Consider the following 16,304-nt stretch of genomic DNA (forward strand, 5'->3'; position numbering starts at 1 on the left):
CTTAGGTGTAGTGTTAACTATTATTACTACCACTGGGGGCAAAATACAGTATAAAATGAATGTATCTGCAAGTTGTGAGGAGCACCAGGTCACATATGGAAGTGTTCAATCATTATACTGCACACTGAAACTAATTTACACTGATTAACTGGAACTTAAACTAAAAAAAAAAAAAGAAATAAAAAATGTATCTCACGGAGGCTTCTTCCAATACTTTTGACACAATTTCCTAGAAGGAGAGTATCTATGTACGTCTGGGATAAAATCAGAAAGACACGTGAAATATGAGCAGTTGGATACATGCATATATTTAATAATGAAACAATTCGTCAACAACAAAAAAAATTAGAAAAATTCATGAGACCCTAGTGCTGTGGAAGAGAATGGGACATCAAGGCAAAAGATACAAAAACTGACCCAGAAGGCTGCTTGATGAGTGAAGCAAAGGCAGATTAGCTTAGTATTATATGCCCTTGAAAAGAAAAATGGCTAGAGAAGTACCCACTTATTTGACTGCGTGGAAGCAGACAGCCTTACTATATGCTGCATAGAATGGAGGCAAAGGGAGAAAGAGACAAGCGGGAAGAGCAATATGGAATCCAGGGTGGGCAGACCAGAAGAGACTGAGATAGTTAAGAAAGATACTGTAAGACCTTTTGTTTCCTCTGCAGTCTACAATAAACCTGTTCCAACTCTTTAAGTAGGTCAGTCAAATCCAATGATCACATAATGAATAGCACTAGGCATTGTGAAGGAATAGTGGAGGGTGTGGTTTACAAAAGTAAAGGGATAACATGGTTCCTGCTCTCAGGGAGCTTACAACCTACAGAGGAGACAGATTCCACACAGAAAACAACTACAAAACAAATTTACAAAGTAACATAAATATAAATAAATATACAAATGAGTAAACAACATACGAAAGCTCATAGGGTACTGCGCCAATAATTATTTAGAAGTCCCTAGGCCAAAGAAGGCTTTCTGAAGGAAAAATTTTTGGACTGAGTATGTTAGCAGAGAGTAGGGCATGTGCAAAGGCATATAAGTGGAAGTATATATGTCATGTCCAGTAAGCAGATTAGCTTGATTAGAGTAGAAAGTCTAAATAGGTCTCATTAAGAAGTGTGATGAAACAGTAAGGGTTTAATTTGGTGAAAGACACTGTAGTGTTAGGTCCGGTCCCTAAAACAAAACAAATGGGGAAAGAGGTTTTCTTTAGGTAATAATAATAAGTAGCCACAGGTCCAGGAGCAACTCCACTGCTCTCCCCAAAGTTTTGTAGTTAACTCCGAGACAGAGAAACTAGCAATGGGATGGTGAAGTATTCAGCATCCTTGAGCAGTTCAAGCAGAAGGAAGTGCCCTCGACAAGAACTCTTAGACAAAGTGGCAAGTACAAACAATCAATAAAATTCCTAGATAGAGGATCCACCATCCAAAGGTCAGCCAGTCAGATCCCAGGAAAATCAAGTGCTCAAGCAGAAGGTCTTCAACCCTTGTTACTAATTCTTGGTGGGGAGCAAATTGTATATGCTTACAAAAGAATTTATTTTTCAGCTACCATGACAATTGACTCTGATCCTAAGATTTTAGAAATTAAAATAGGAGGATGAGAAGAGCCCTAATCTATAGGGAATGCTCACGTCCCTGAAGAAGGACAGGTCAGTAAGGGCCCAAATTCTTCCCTGGTCTTAAAGTGGAAAGGCAAAACATCACACCTTGAAAAGAGGCTTTTCTCAGCCAAAGCAAGTTAAGACCTCTTTCTTTAAAGCCTATTGATCTGAAGCTGTTCCAGGAAGGAAAAAAAGAGTCCAGGCCAGATATTCAGCAGCAGCCAGAGTTGGACCCTATTTCACTAGAGCTCCGCTGGGAGGCGCTGGGTCCCACTGACGTTGAAATACACTGCTGAGGACCAATCTTGATGCCATTTGCCTGGAAAAGAAAAGAGGCAAGAGTTCCCACCTCAGTGCTAAAGTACATTGGAGAGAAAGGTGGGTGGGGGGGCTGAGCTAAATGGGTGATGGGCATTAAGGAGGGCACCTTGTTTTGACGAGCACTGGGTGTTGTATGTAAGTGAGGAATCACTAAATTCTACTCTTGAAACCAACATTACACTGTATGTTAGTTCAACTTTCAATAAAAACTTGAAACAAAAAAAATAATAATAAAGTAAATGGGAGAAAGAAGAGGCACAAAAAGAAAAATCATTAATGACATTTTCTAGAAGCAGATATGGCTTTAGCTGTTAACTATATGCCCTAGGCAGACTCTTGTGGAACAATAACTGTCAACAATAAAGATGTGATGACCAGCTCAGGTAACAAGTGACCCTCGTGCCCATTTTTAAGGAGACTGTTCTACTTGGGTTTCACAGCCATGTGCAGAATCAGGATAAGATCAGGTAAGAGTAGGAGGAGGCAAAGAGTGATGTTAGCATAGAATTCTTTTTGTTTTGCCCCAGAATTTGCTTTATAGAAATGGCTCTGTTGAGCAGTTAGGAATTACACCATCCCTAAACTCTAGGATGCTAAAAACTGAGGTTGCAAAGAAAACCTCCTGTACTATAGTATAACCTTTTAGATTGCCAACTAATAACCTCTTTAAAAAAGAGAAAATGATGACAGGTTTTTGTGTCCATATATAAAAAAGATAAAGTATGAACTGGCATAGCTTCAAATAGCATGATGTTAGAAAGGAAATGCTTACATTCTAGGGGGTTTCTTGTCCTCTTCAACAGAAAGCAAAGTTAACTGTTGGTTCCCCACCCATTCTCACCTCATTGTGAACATCAAATAAACCCTGCTGGATCTTCCTATATATTTCTTTGGCTGTGTTAATGAAGGCCTAAAGGAAACATAAATTGTATTATTAGGGTCAAGTTTAGGTAGAAAATTAAGAAAAACAAATGCAAGTATTATTCCTATTTGGATTTCTAAGGTGAATTAGGAACCATTAAGAGACCAGAGTAAAAATACAGAAGGTCCCCCAAAGTCTCTATTTCAAAATGAAAAAAGGGACTGAATATATGTTATTTTGATACTAACCCAAGATGTTCCTAGATTGGCACCTTCTCCAAATAAAACATGCTCTGTTCTCAATTAGTTACTAAAGATAGTCAGTAGCAGACTTCAGAATAACTACAATAGAACCCAATAGACCCTCCAACTAAAATATTTACAAGTAATGTGGAATCTAATCCACTTATTAATGTTACCCAAGGCAAAAGTTAAACCGTAGGAATCAAGGCCCAAAAAATGCAACAATTCCCTTAAAGGGAGATAAATGATCACTGTGACCACAAGACATCCTTCCTTTACTTATGTCTTCTAAAAGAGAATTCTGAATAAAAGGATAAAGATACGGTGTCATCTCTGAAAAGTTTTCCCTACTTTTCCCCAAGCAGTACCTCTTCAACATTGCAGGCTGTTTTGGCTGAAGTTTCCATGAAGATAAGTCCATGCTCCCGGGCAAAGGCCTCTCCTTCTTCTCTCTTCACATCCCTACGGGACTCTAAGTCACTGCAAGAAGTTGAGAAAACTCAAAAAAGTTCCAAGTGAAAGAAGAAACTCTTATTTTAAAAGAATCCTAGTTAGAATCCTTCAACCACCAGTTAATACATCACGAACGCATATCCTATAGGACATTCTCTTGTACGGGGTTAATGATTTCTGTAGCCTCCTGGAAAATGGTTCTTCAAATTCATGACAGCTACTGTAAGGTTGAGACTAATACCTTACTCTATTATAGAGAAAAAGGTTTATAAATGGATAGGGGAAGCCCTATAGTTCCTCAAGGCTTCCTGTGCCCTATGCTTCTTTTTGGAATGAGATCCAGTGAGAGCCAAGGGAAGAAGATGAAAAGGGACTTGCAGTTGTTAGAAAGTAAAGTTACAGATGTCCATCCCATAGCAGTGTCTTTTTCTTTTACTAGAATCAACCCACAAGAATAAAGTGTGTCAGGAGTAAGAACACAGTTGCCTTAATTCTCACTAGTCTCACTGTTAACATATATAATAGCAGTTTACCACCACAAAAATAAAAGATTCAGAGAAAAATGAGATGTATAAAATTAGGTGATATGAGGGGGAAGAAGGTGGAGCCATGGACTGAGAAAAGCAATTAAGTGGCATGGAAAGACCTTCTGACAAGACAGGACAAAAGGCTGCAGACAAAGGTAAGAACGGATTGTGTGACTGTCATTTTTCTAACTGGAAATTTGCATTTCGGAGGTTTCCAGTTTTCCAACCATGAAAAGAAATCAAGGAGTAAGTCCAGTGAAGAACAACAAATCTACCAACTGCGTATTTATCATTCACCAGCTGTGTGAAGACCAGGGAAGAACTATCCATCTAAACGTCCACCTCTAGCCCAGACACCCCTCTAAGCTCCAGACCTGTCATCCACTTGTCAGTTCTTCGTTTCCAGTCTGATGTGTAAAAGTCACCTCAAACATAAATCAAAATAGAACTTGATCTTTTCCCTCTTTTTTCCCAAACTGCTTCCGCCCCAGGCTTCCACATCTCCATACAGGGCACAAGCTAAAACCAAGATGTTATTATTTTGTAATGCTTATTTATTTTGAGATAGAGCACGCGCCCACAAGAGCAGGGGAGGGGTAGAGAGAAATGGAGAGACAGAGAGGGAGGGAGAAAGAATCCCAAGCAGGCTCCCTGCCGTCAGCGAGGAGCCTGAATGAGGGGGCTCGATCCCACCAACCATGAGATCATGACCTGAGCCGAAATCAAGAGTCAGAGACTTAGCTGACCGAGCTACCTGGGGACCTCACAAGACATTATTTTAACAGCTTTTCCTTCTTCACTCCAAATACCCAATCCTTCCCAAAGTGAGGAACTTCCAAACTGCACCTTAACGCCATCCTGGTGTCACCACCTGAGTTCCCGCCACCATTCTCATTTGGACTACTGAAACTGACCTCCCACTACAACCCCTAGAGGGAGCTTTTAAAATCTAATCAAGCCACATCTCTGCTGACAACTCTTAAAAGCTTGCTACTGTGTTTAGAATAAAATCCACACTTCTTCCTAAGGCCTGAAAGAGCTACGAGACCTGGCTCCTGCCTACCTTCCCAATCCCACCTTGCAACATTCCCCCTGATTCACCCCAACCATACTTTTTTTTTATTTTTAATGTTTATTTTTGAGAAACAGACAGACAGACAGAAGGGAGTGGGGAGGGGCAGAGAAAGAGGGAGACACAGAGTCTGAAACAGGCTCCAGGCTCCGAGCTGTCAGCACAGAGCCCGATGTGGGGCCCAAAACCACGAACTATGAGATCATGACCTGAGCCGAAGTTGGATGCTTAACTTCTTTCAATACCTAACTTCCTTCAATACCATAACCTTGCTAAGGTTCTTCCCAGTTCAAGGCTTTAAGTTTGTTCTCCCTGATACCTTTTTCTTTTTTTAAACTTTGCCCACTGAACTCTTACCTGTTCTTCAGATTCTGGCTTAACTGTCACCCTTAATTAAAAATAGGTACCCTGTCATTCTCTTCTATAGCACCTTTTTCTTCCTTCACTGCATTTCTCACAATTTGTAATTAGATACAAATCCTTCTATATTTAATATTTATGTCTCCACTAGACTATAAGCTCCAAAAGGCCACTGGCACGACTCTCTTTTTTCTCACCTTATACACTCAGGGTCTGGCGAATAGACATCTAAAACATAGTTCCAATAAATTAGCACAATTAGTCTGTGGCCACAGTTCTCAAATGCTGCACTCTAGGCATTACTATGAACTCATAAGGGTGCCACAGGATACTCTGAATTTTCAAGGGTGGGGCACCTGGGTTGGTAAGCATCTGACTTCGGCTCAGGTCCTGATCTCAAGTTTTGTGAGTTGGAGCCCCACATCAGGCTCTCTGCTGTCAGTGCAGAGCCTGCTTTGGATCTTCTCCCCCCGCCGCCCCACCCCTGCTCATGCTCTCTCTCTTTCTCAAAAATAAACAACTTAAAGAAGCAAATAAATTTTCTTGGGAAACAGTTAACACTTGCCATCAGAACACCACATGAATTACAAGCCTAAGAGAGTTTGCGATGTCGCTGTCACATCACAATAGATCCCGTTCAACATTTGCCTGTGTTTGTATAACCTCAGTTTTTGGCAGCTGCTGTGATAAAAAGTACAAAATCAATTTGGAACAGAAAATGAGAGTGGCGATGACCGATCTTGATTCCAACTTTGAGAAGTTGTACAGTCCTGACAGGCACACCCAAGTCATTGGTAAGTAATTATGGACATTTAAGGATGAAATTAAAATTTTTTCTTTCATGTTTTCCATTTTCAAAGTCACCACGTCATAATGACAAAAAGACTTATATTGCTTAGATGTGTTTAATAACAAAACCGTTGGGCATTTCTTTTGGCCTATGGGTGCCACAGAAAACTTACTCAGAATAAAAAGTGTTGCTGAGGCTGTGGAGAAATTGGACCCCTAGGGTGTGGCTGGTAGGAATATAAAATTGTACAGCAAGTAGGAAAAACAGTATGGCAGTGCCTCAAAAAAGTAAACCTAAAATTTTGATAAGATCCACCAATTCCACTTCTGTAATTCAAAGAAATGAAAGCAGGGACCCAAACAGGTATGTGTATACTGATCATGACGGCAGCATTATTCACAATAGCCAAGACAGAAGCAACCCCAGTGTCTACCAACACCTAAATAACAAAATGGGACGAGTAACACACAAAAGAGTACCATTCATCCTTAAGAAGGAGGGGGGCACCTGGGTGGCTCAGTTGGTTAAGCGTCCAATTTCGGCTCAGGTCATGATCTCACAGTTCACGAGTTCCCCCCACGTTGGGCCCTGCACTGACAGTTGCAGACAGCTGCCTGGGATTCTCTCTCTCTCCCTCTCTCTCTGCCTCTCCCCCACTCTGCCTCTCCCCCACTCTCTCCCTCTCTCAAGATAAATAAAATTAAAAGAGGAAAAAAAAGGAAGGAAATTCTGACACATGCTACATTATGAATGAACCTTGAGGTCATCATGGTAAATGAAATATGCCAGTCACAAAAGGACAAATATTATGATTCCACAGAAATGAGATGCCTAGAGTAGTCAAATTCATGGAGACAGAAAGCAGAATGGTGATTGCCAGGGCCTGGTGAGATGGAGAATGCAGTCAGCATTTAACGCGTACAAGGTTTCAGATGGGAAGATGAAAGGTTCTGGACTCAAATGGTGGTGATGGCTACAAAACAATGTGAATATGCTTAATGCCACAAAACTGTATACTTAAAAATGGTTAAAACAGTAAATTCTACATTATGTACATTTTACAATAATTTTTTTTTTTTTTTTTTACTAAGAGTGCTACAAACCAAAAAAGTTTAGGGACCAAGTGATTTAATATCCACAGAGCACTTATATGACTTCTCATTATTTCTACAAATAAAACTTCACCTTTTATTCCCAATCAGCATGATAACCATGTTGGAGCTGGAGTGTTGCCGGGCATCCTCTAACCAGGAGGTCAGGTGGTTGAAGGTTTCACGCCTACAGCAGAAAAGTTTAGAAAGTCACAGGCCCATTTCAAAATGCCAAAGTAATTCCGAAACGCTTGGCAAAAGAGGGAAATACATGTGTAAAGAAAAATACTAGAAAAGCCATTCCTCTTTAGCATTCTTAACAGAATCAGTCTATAGAGAGGAAAAAGATTTCGAGGCCATCAGGGAAAGTCTCCCTCCCGCCCACTTGACCTGACTCACCGTGTGATATCATACACTAGCAGGGCTCCAGCTGCGCCCCTGTAGTAGGAACGGGTGATGGAACGGAATGATTCTTGCCCGGCCTTTCCCACCAACACGGCAACAAAAAAAAATCCCAACAAAATCAGGTTATTTCCAGAGAAATTACTTGATCCCATGCCAGTCAACCACAAAGGACTAAATTTTAAGAAAGAACTTCTCTTAGGGCGCCTGGGTGGCTCAGTCGGTTAAGTGTCATGATCGCAGGTCATGATCTAATGGTTTGTGAATTCGAGCCCTGCACCAGGCTCTGTGCTGACAGCTCAGAGCCTGGAGCCTGCTTTGGATTCTGTGTCTCCCTCTCTCTCTTTCTCTGCCCCTCCCCCACTTGTGCTCTCTCTCTCTCAAAAATAAATAAACATTAAAAAAAAATTTTTTTTAAAACAACTTCTCTTAAGAGAGGTAGAGAAAGGAAACCTGACTTCCCAGGGGGATGTCCAGGTGGGAAATTAACATTTTTCAATGAAAACGCAGTTGACATTAGGGGTGGGTCAATTGTTCCTGTGACACTGTCCATCAAAAAAGAATGTTTAGCTTCCCTGGCTCCCAGTCACTCAATGCCAGTAACACCCCATGGTCAGTATGACCGTCAAAAAACATTCCCATACATTTTCCAATGTCCCATAGGACAGAACAACTGGAAACAGGACTAGAAACTCAAAGAGCATTTTCAATCGCAACATGACATTGAACACACCACATTAACTTTTCTGTTTGCAGAAAGTTTTACCTGTAAAAAAGAAACTTATCTTAGAATGCCAACACCCTGTCTAATGGAAGTTTCATTCCAATGGGTCAGTGTAGAAAAGTGGTCAGATACAAAGCACTTAAATTTGGCATATCCTAATTGACATTTTGTGTTCCACTACTAAAGGCAGGACTACCAAGACATCCCCTGCTGGGATCTTGTCAGGGCAAATAAGAATCAGAAACAGGGAAAGAAACCTAGGGCCCAGGACAGTTTTCCTTAAAAAACCCAACATTCACACTCTAATCTCATTTCCAATAGGGGCCAAGATATTTATAACTGACCTATTTATTAATGCCCCCATATACTGGGTACTTCTGCTTTCTTGATGGAATAGTTGTATTTTTTTCCCCTCAGAGAAAGCAAAAGCATCTCTTAAATAACTATTTTATTATTAATAATATCCTGGTATTTAACCTGTCCTATTAGAAAAGTCTTCACATTCTTGGGCTGGCTCAGTCAGTAGAGCATCCAACTCTTGATCTTGGGGTGGTGAGTTCAATCCCCATGCTGGGTGTAAAGATTACTGAAATAAATAAATCCTTAAAAAAGAAAATTTTCACATTCTTGAAATCATTTATCCTCATATCCCTACATAAAGGTTAGGAAGAAAGACTACTATTCATATTTTAAAGATGGGAAAACTAAAATGTGAGATGAGGAAAAAATGGCTTTCTCATAGTATACTAACAATAACAAGGAATGCTAATAATACAAACGGGGAAATTCAGGCTCAGAACGGTAACTGGTCAAAAGTTATAAAATCTATAAATACTGAATCCATATTTAAACTTAGGATGTTAGGGCATCCGAGCATAAAACTTTGCTCTCCTAGCCATTATATCATACAATCTAAACACATGGGTTTGAACTGAGAAGAGAGTTCCAGTATATTAATTCTAAGGTTACATTTCCCACAATAAGAGACTCTCTTTTCACAAGAATCATACACATGTTTTAGTGAGTTGTATGCCTGTTAGAACACCCAAATCAAAAATAATTCTAAAGAGTTTTGTTGGTAATATTAACAATACTTTTAAGATGTAAAACATACTTTTTCTCTGCAAGAGCTCACTTAATGTTTTATTTAGTCCCTAATGGTTTTAGGTCTTACACTGTCTGATTCCCATTTTGATTTTACCTTACTTTTTCTCCTCTTCCGCTATTGTTGAAAGGCCCCTTCGTCCCTGTGGCCTTCTAGGAACTAAAAGGGAAAGCTTGAGGCAGGCCTATGTGATAATTGAAGCACATGGCAGCATTTAACTTTAGCAGCTAAAAATACTTCCAGGGGCTCATCAGAAAATGCTGTTTAAAACCATATCCCTTTACTTTTTCATCTCAGTCCAGTTTATGAACCTTTGTTGAGACAATAAGCTAGAAAGAGTGAGTGGCTCAATTTGGGCTGTCTGCATTGGTTTGAGGTTCTCTTTGTCCAACCCCATTAAAAACATCTAAAGGAGCAAAGAATTAAGATGGGGCAAAGAACAGCAAAGAATTAATTTTTTTTTTTACCAGCACAGCACTGTAAATGCATTTTTCTCCCTTATAATTTTCTTAATAACATTTTCTTTTCTCTAGTTTATTTTATTAAAGGAACAGTATATAATACATCTAACACACAAAGCATGTTTTAATTGACTATTTACGTTATGGGTAAGCCTCTGGTCAAATGTTTTTAGTACTTAAGTGTTTTTTTTTGTGGGGGGGGTCAAATGTTATACACAGATTTTCAACTATATGGGGGTTAATACTCCTAACCCCCATGTTGTTTAAGGGTCAACTGTAGTTTGAAGTATCAATTCCTACAAAGTCAGATAGGCCCATTTCCTAAAAATCAAAATACATTCTAAAGTAAAATACAAGTGAATTCAGGATTGACGAGTATTTTATACTAACTACAGTACAATGTCTCTCTTCAGTTAGCATGAGTTATTTGGGCAACTCTATGTACAGAATGAAAGAAGATAAAAAGTAATACGGTTTTCTAGGTGCATCTGGCTGGTTTATTTGGTGTAACATATAACTCTTGATCTCAGGGTCATGAGTTCAAGCTCCAAGTTGAGCGTAGAGCCTACCAAAAAAAAAAAAAAAAAGTCCCATGGCTCTCTAAATCCTTACCAATGACCAGAACAGTGACAACAAAAAACTCTGGATAACCAGATCTCTTTAAAAAATACCCTTCATAGTAATCCCTGAATATTTTCATGTAGGATGGCTTTGGGAGTGAGAGAATGAGGTCAACAAAGTGGGAAACCAAGGTGGGTAAGCAATGAGAAGATCAGGGCTGACAAGGGAGAAATGATCAGACTTACCCAGAGTAGCAGACAAGAAACACATCACATTATAGGTAAGAATCTCTTAGAAATTTCAAACAGAAAACCCCAGTATGCTGAAACCTGGTATCTTTTTATGATTCAACAAAGATTAGTTCAATCTCAAAACAATTATTAAAAGGGAACAGAAATAAGGCCAGTTGCAGTTGCATCATCAGGCCATATGGTCCTTGAGGAGCCTGTCAACAGAGCAGTGGCTCTCAACTTTCTTATTTTATGATCCAATACGTCTCACGTTACACCAGGTAAGGGAAAAAAAAAAGCAAAAAAACACAAAAGTCAGCAAGCCAACACTTTGACATTCTCTTAACTGTGACCATACCGCTGTCAGCTATTGGGTCTCCTGGCATGAAAACATCCATTTCTTGAAATGGTAAAGGTTTAAGTTAAAAGGACTACCAGTCTTGACATCTATAGGTTTCATTCTTTGTGACCTCCTCAGAATTTGTCCTGTGGCCTCTTTTGGAGGTCAAATCTTTGTGGGAAATATAAAAACCAGGAGATAATAAAAGGAGAGTTGCAACATACCCATTTCAGTTAATAGTGACAACAAACCCCTGGGTCACGACAATAAAAGAAAGCAGAGAACAAGTGACAGCTGCTTAAGAAATATATGAACTTAACCTTAATAAAAAACATAGAATAATATCTCTTAGGCTTAATTGGGAGGAAAAGACTAGAGACAAACTAGCCAAAAAACAAGTTTGGAAGATTTAGAGTTATGTGGATAGTTCTTCCACTAATAGAGATGTAAAGTTATTCATGTTCCTATAATTAGGGCAAACCACTAAGGGGAGATGTAAGTCTGTTCAGAAAGGCAAAAGGTTATTAAAATACTTGCAAATACAACCAAATAATGTATGAGAGAACATCATCCTAGTTGAAAGCACCTAATAAATCAGTGCATCCAAAAGTGGTAACAACCTTGGAGACTACCAGAAAAGGACTCTGCATAAAGAGCCTAGAGCAGCAAGTTAACTGACAGTTGACCCTGGAACAATGCAGGAGTTAGGAAGCCTAACCCCCATGCAATTAAAATTCCTCCAACTTTGACTCCTCCAAACCTTAACTGCTAATAACCTACTGTTGATCAGAAGTCTCACCCGATATATAACTTGTTGATCAACATATACTTTGTATGTATGTTATATGTATTAATTTTTTTCTTAATGTTTGGGTTTAAAAAAATTTTTTTTTGATGTTTATTTATTTTTGAGAGACAGAGACAGAATATGAGTGGGTTAGGGGCAGAGAGAGAGGGAGACACAGAATCTGAAGCAGGCTCCAGGCTCCAAGCTGTCAGCACAGAGCCCGACATGGAGCTCAAATTCACGAGCTGTGAGATCACGACCTGTGAGATCACGACCTGAGCAGAAGTCAGATGCTCAACCGACTGAGCTACCCAGGCGCTCCAATGTTTACTTATTTTTGAGATGGAGACAGAGTATAGAGTAGGTGAGGGGCAGAGAGAGAGGGAGACACAGAATCTGAAGCAGGCTCCAGGCTCTGAGCTGTCAGAGCCCAATGCGGGGCTCGAATCCACCAACTGTGAGATCATGACCTGAGCTGAAGTCGGACACTTAGCCAACTAAGCCACCCAGGCGCCTCTGCCCCTCTGAGCCACCCTCCCTCTGCCCCTCCCCCCAACTCTCCAAAAAATAAAAAAAACAAAAAACCTAATTCCCACAGCTAGGTCTACTTTGCCGTGATTCTATGCATGTACAACAAAAACAAAACCACCACCACAGATTTGTGTATGTTTATGTATCTGAACACATAGAACAAGTCTGAAAGTACAAGCACTGAAGCATTCATACTGGTTTATTCTGGTTAGGCAGAAACCAGGATTGGAAGGAAGAAGAGGTTTGTGTGTGTAAAGGGGACATTCACATTTTACTCTACAGCTTTTAATTTTACTAGGACAAATACATTACTTGGATAATTTAAAACAAAAACACAAAGACAGGCATTCAGAATTCATAACTGTAACAAATGAAAGTGAAAATTCTTTCCCTACTCTCAACTCCACCATCAGCCCCTCGCTAGTCCTCTGCCCTGGGGCATCAGCCTTTACTGTTGTTTGGATCTTAGTCAGGGACTGAGTTATCCTGTTCTCTCTCACCGTATCCCAGATTTGCAGCTTGATTTGTTTTCCATCAATGTTGACCATACGGGCCCCAAACTCCACACCTGTCAGTGAAGAGCAAAAGAATGTGATTTTCATGAACATCACCCACATTGAGAGGTTCGTGTTCTTCCCCAGTGTGGTGACTCATCCTCTGTCTGCCCTCAGTACCACTAAACCCATTACCACTATTTGCTTCAGTTAATTTTGTGTTCCTTGAGTTTCCATTTTCCTTTCAGAATTAAAAACCATGTTCCAGATGATAATGACCTCAGGAATGTAACCAAAAAGCAGATGTGGGGATACCACTAATTAAGAAGTCAAGTAGAAACAGTGAATAAATTTTTAGTAATATGAACACTTAAATTTGATTAGTAGTGTTTAATTTTCCGACTTTTTAAAACAAATATGTTCAAATTAAAAAATATATATATTTCCTAACATTTTCTCACTCTCTAGTCCAGTATTTCCAGTATTTTTGCAATTCTGTAATTTTTTGTTTGAGAAAAGAGCCCACCTAAGAAATAGGTTCTCAAGAGCGATACATTTCAGATCTCCAATAATTCCCAAAGTTCACCAGAAAATAGCTTTCCTCATAGTACGGAAACCGACAGTCTGGATAAAGGTTTTGGCTTACCTGGTATTCACCTTTTTTTTCTACCCCCATGTTTATTTTTGAGAGAGTGTAAGTGGCGGGGGGGGGGGGGGCAGAGAGAGGAACACACAGAATCTGAAGCAGGCTCTAGGCTCTGAGCTGTCAGCACAGAGCCCAACACAGGGCTCGAACTCACGAACCATGAAACCATGACTTGAGCTGAAGTCAGACACTTAACTGACTGAGCCAGTTGTCCCAGCATTCATCTTCTTTCAAGTAATGTCAGAACAAAACTTAAAATCGAAGGTCGTTCACATTGAAAATACTTGATTGTAAGTCAGACAATTTGTCCTATTTTCTATTTTTATATAGTACTTTACTAGAGAATTCTGATTTCCAAGTAAGAAAGAGCACTAATTTAGGATCTGCTAAAAGGCTGATAGGTGTCTATTCACTGGCCTCATGCACAGTACTATCTGGAGTATCTCTGTCAACTCTAAGATGCTGCAGTCAAAAAAAAGATATAGGGTCGCCTGCATGACTCAGTCGGTTGAGCGTCCAACTTCAGCCCAGGTCATGATCCCACGTTTCATGTGTTCAAGCCATGTGTCCGGCTCTGTGCTGTCAGCTCAGAGCCTGGAGCCTGCTTCAGATTCTGTGTCTCCCTCTCTCTCTGCCCCTCCCCCACTCTATCTCCCAAAAATAAACATTAAAAAAAAGATGTAAAAAACGTTTCCTACTACTCTAGACTGTCTCATCACGCACAGTGATAGTTACTGAAAAAAGTCACTAGATTTTTTTTCTTTCTGTACAATAGAATGGAATTTCAATGGCGAAGAATTAAAAAATAAAACTTGACTTTTATGCAACTTCCCCCAGTTATGCACTCAGAGATCCTTGTATTTTGCACATATTTTCTATCCAACTGCCTTACCTTGGTATACAAGACTGAATTCGGAAAGAAACAGAGCCTATGTATGACTCTAGCAAAAACCTGATCACGTCATTCCTCCATTTTAAAATGTCATTACCTTCAGCTGTTTCGAAACATGGTCTTTAATATATTCTCTAGCTTTATTTTTTGCCAGTGTCCACTTTAAACTTCATGCTGCAGCCATATTAAATTCCTTTCAGTTTTCCAAAGATAGCCTGATCTCTGTCATTCCTGAGCATTTGCAAATGATATTCCCTCTTGCTCTGACCACTTTTCCATATTGACAAGCCCTTTGCCTGGCTAACTCTGTTCATTCCATTTTCAGCCTTTCCAGATCAAAGTGCAGATTCTCCTCCCCATTTGCCATAGGAATTTACTTATCAGTATCTGTCCCCAGCCCCACCTCCTACATCAGAAGACTATAAACTACTTATGGGCAGGCACAATGTTTGCCTGGTTAAGCACTGTATCATTAGCACCTAATACAGTGTGGCTGTTCACTTCATATTAACTTACAAAGATATTTTCCTGTTGATGTTATCCTCTAAATCCTTTTCTGACTCCACGAGTTATTTGGCTCTGAACAGGGCGTTTGGGAGCAGAAGTAGCTTCAGTTGTCAATAAGGTGGGATTTGAAAAGTAGCAATATGATAAAAACGGGAGTTAGGGATTTTACTCAGAAACTGTATTTGCATGGCAAGAAGGTTAGTTTCATATATATTCCTCATCTGGGGTAGGGTTAATGTAGATGATGCCAAAGGGGCTGTGAAGGCTCCAGCGGGCCCTATCTTAACACAAATGTGCAGCGGACATTTATGCTTCCCATGATCACCACTGTGATTCTGGAACTCTACCACACTCTTTCGTTTAAAAGTTTTTAGTTTCACCTACCTTTTAACTCTAAGTCTGGGATGGTTCTTCAAATTTACTTCTTCCTCTCCAACACACAAAAATCTGTATGTTGGTGATTACTTTGAAAAACATACGTGAGGTTAGCACTAGTTTATCACAAAACAAGGTCGGTTTTTTAATAAGTAGTTAAGTTTCCGTGGAATTCTTCATAAACATATTTGTGGGGGGAATCCTACAGCAATGAATCCATACCTCATGCCCATCTCTTAAGTTACCTTTCAATTATTTACTCCCCATTACACTACTCCCCATTTATCAGCATTTGGTTAGTCATTCTTAATTTAACGTAACTCTGGACTAGTTTAAAAATAGGAAGACGTAACTTTTTACTTCGAACACTGAAGGCTGCTAACTTTCCACTTCAGCTAGTCAGGTTTCAGTTCTCTCTTCTGGGACAAGTAGATGGACTTACCTATTGTGAGGTCGTGGACAGGCTGGAACCGCTTGTCCGTAAACTGCAGGAGGAGACATGACTTCCCCACACCTAAAAGAGGAAGACGGACGTTCTAAGACTCACGCGTCCCAAGAACAATCTCGAGTCAGGCCGTCCGGGGCTGGGGAAGGGGAGCTCCGAGCCCCGCCCCCGGCCGCCCCGCCCCCGCCCGCACTTCACTTAATCGCCCAGCCCACTAAATGAGCCCCGCCCCACGCCCCGGTTTGTGAGCTTCGGATCCCCGCCCCAGCCGTGAGGGCAGTCGCCCGCAGCTCACCTGTGTCCCCGATGATGATGTACTTGAAGAGATAAGCATAAGTCATGGTCCCGTTTCCTCTGGATTCCGGGTCCGCCCGACTTCTACAGCCACTTACCTCCGGCCTCTCTAGCCGCTCAATCTACCGATTTCTGGCCCCTCTAGCCCAGATCACGTCTCTATTGCCCTCCCCTGAAACC

General features: G+C 40.4%; 1 protein-coding gene across 3 annotated transcripts; it reads right to left on the reverse strand.

The window, feature by feature from the left end:
- Positions 1–283: 283 nt before the first annotated feature.
- On the reverse strand, positions 284–16,286 carry RAB2B (RAB2B, member RAS oncogene family). 3 transcript variants are annotated; one of them, XM_043554303.1, is made up of 10 exons: positions 16,126–16,159; positions 15,828–15,899; positions 15,395–15,474; positions 15,020–15,111; positions 12,972–13,039; positions 7,730–7,812; positions 7,425–7,517; positions 3,406–3,517; positions 2,775–2,843; positions 284–1,931 (listed from the first exon to the last, which is right to left on the reverse strand). In XM_043554303.1, the coding sequence occupies exons 5-10, from the start codon at positions 13,017–13,019 to the stop codon at positions 1,824–1,826; spliced, it is 513 nt and encodes a 170-aa protein (XP_043410238.1). In that variant the 5' UTR covers positions 13,020–13,039; positions 15,020–15,111; positions 15,395–15,474; positions 15,828–15,899; positions 16,126–16,159; the 3' UTR covers positions 284–1,823. The 3 variants fall into 3 exon arrangements, with proteins under 3 accessions (XP_043410238.1, XP_043410237.1, XP_043410236.1); XM_043554302.1 differs by lacking the exon at positions 15,020–15,111; XM_043554301.1 differs by lacking the exons at positions 15,020–15,111; positions 15,395–15,474 and having other exon boundaries at positions 16,126–16,286.
- Between the last annotated feature and the right edge of the window lie 18 nt (positions 16,287–16,304).

This window comes from Prionailurus bengalensis, chromosome B3 (assembly GCF_016509475.1).
Source record: "Prionailurus bengalensis isolate Pbe53 chromosome B3, Fcat_Pben_1.1_paternal_pri, whole genome shotgun sequence".
Lineage (NCBI taxonomy): Eukaryota > Metazoa > Chordata > Mammalia > Carnivora > Felidae > Prionailurus > Prionailurus bengalensis.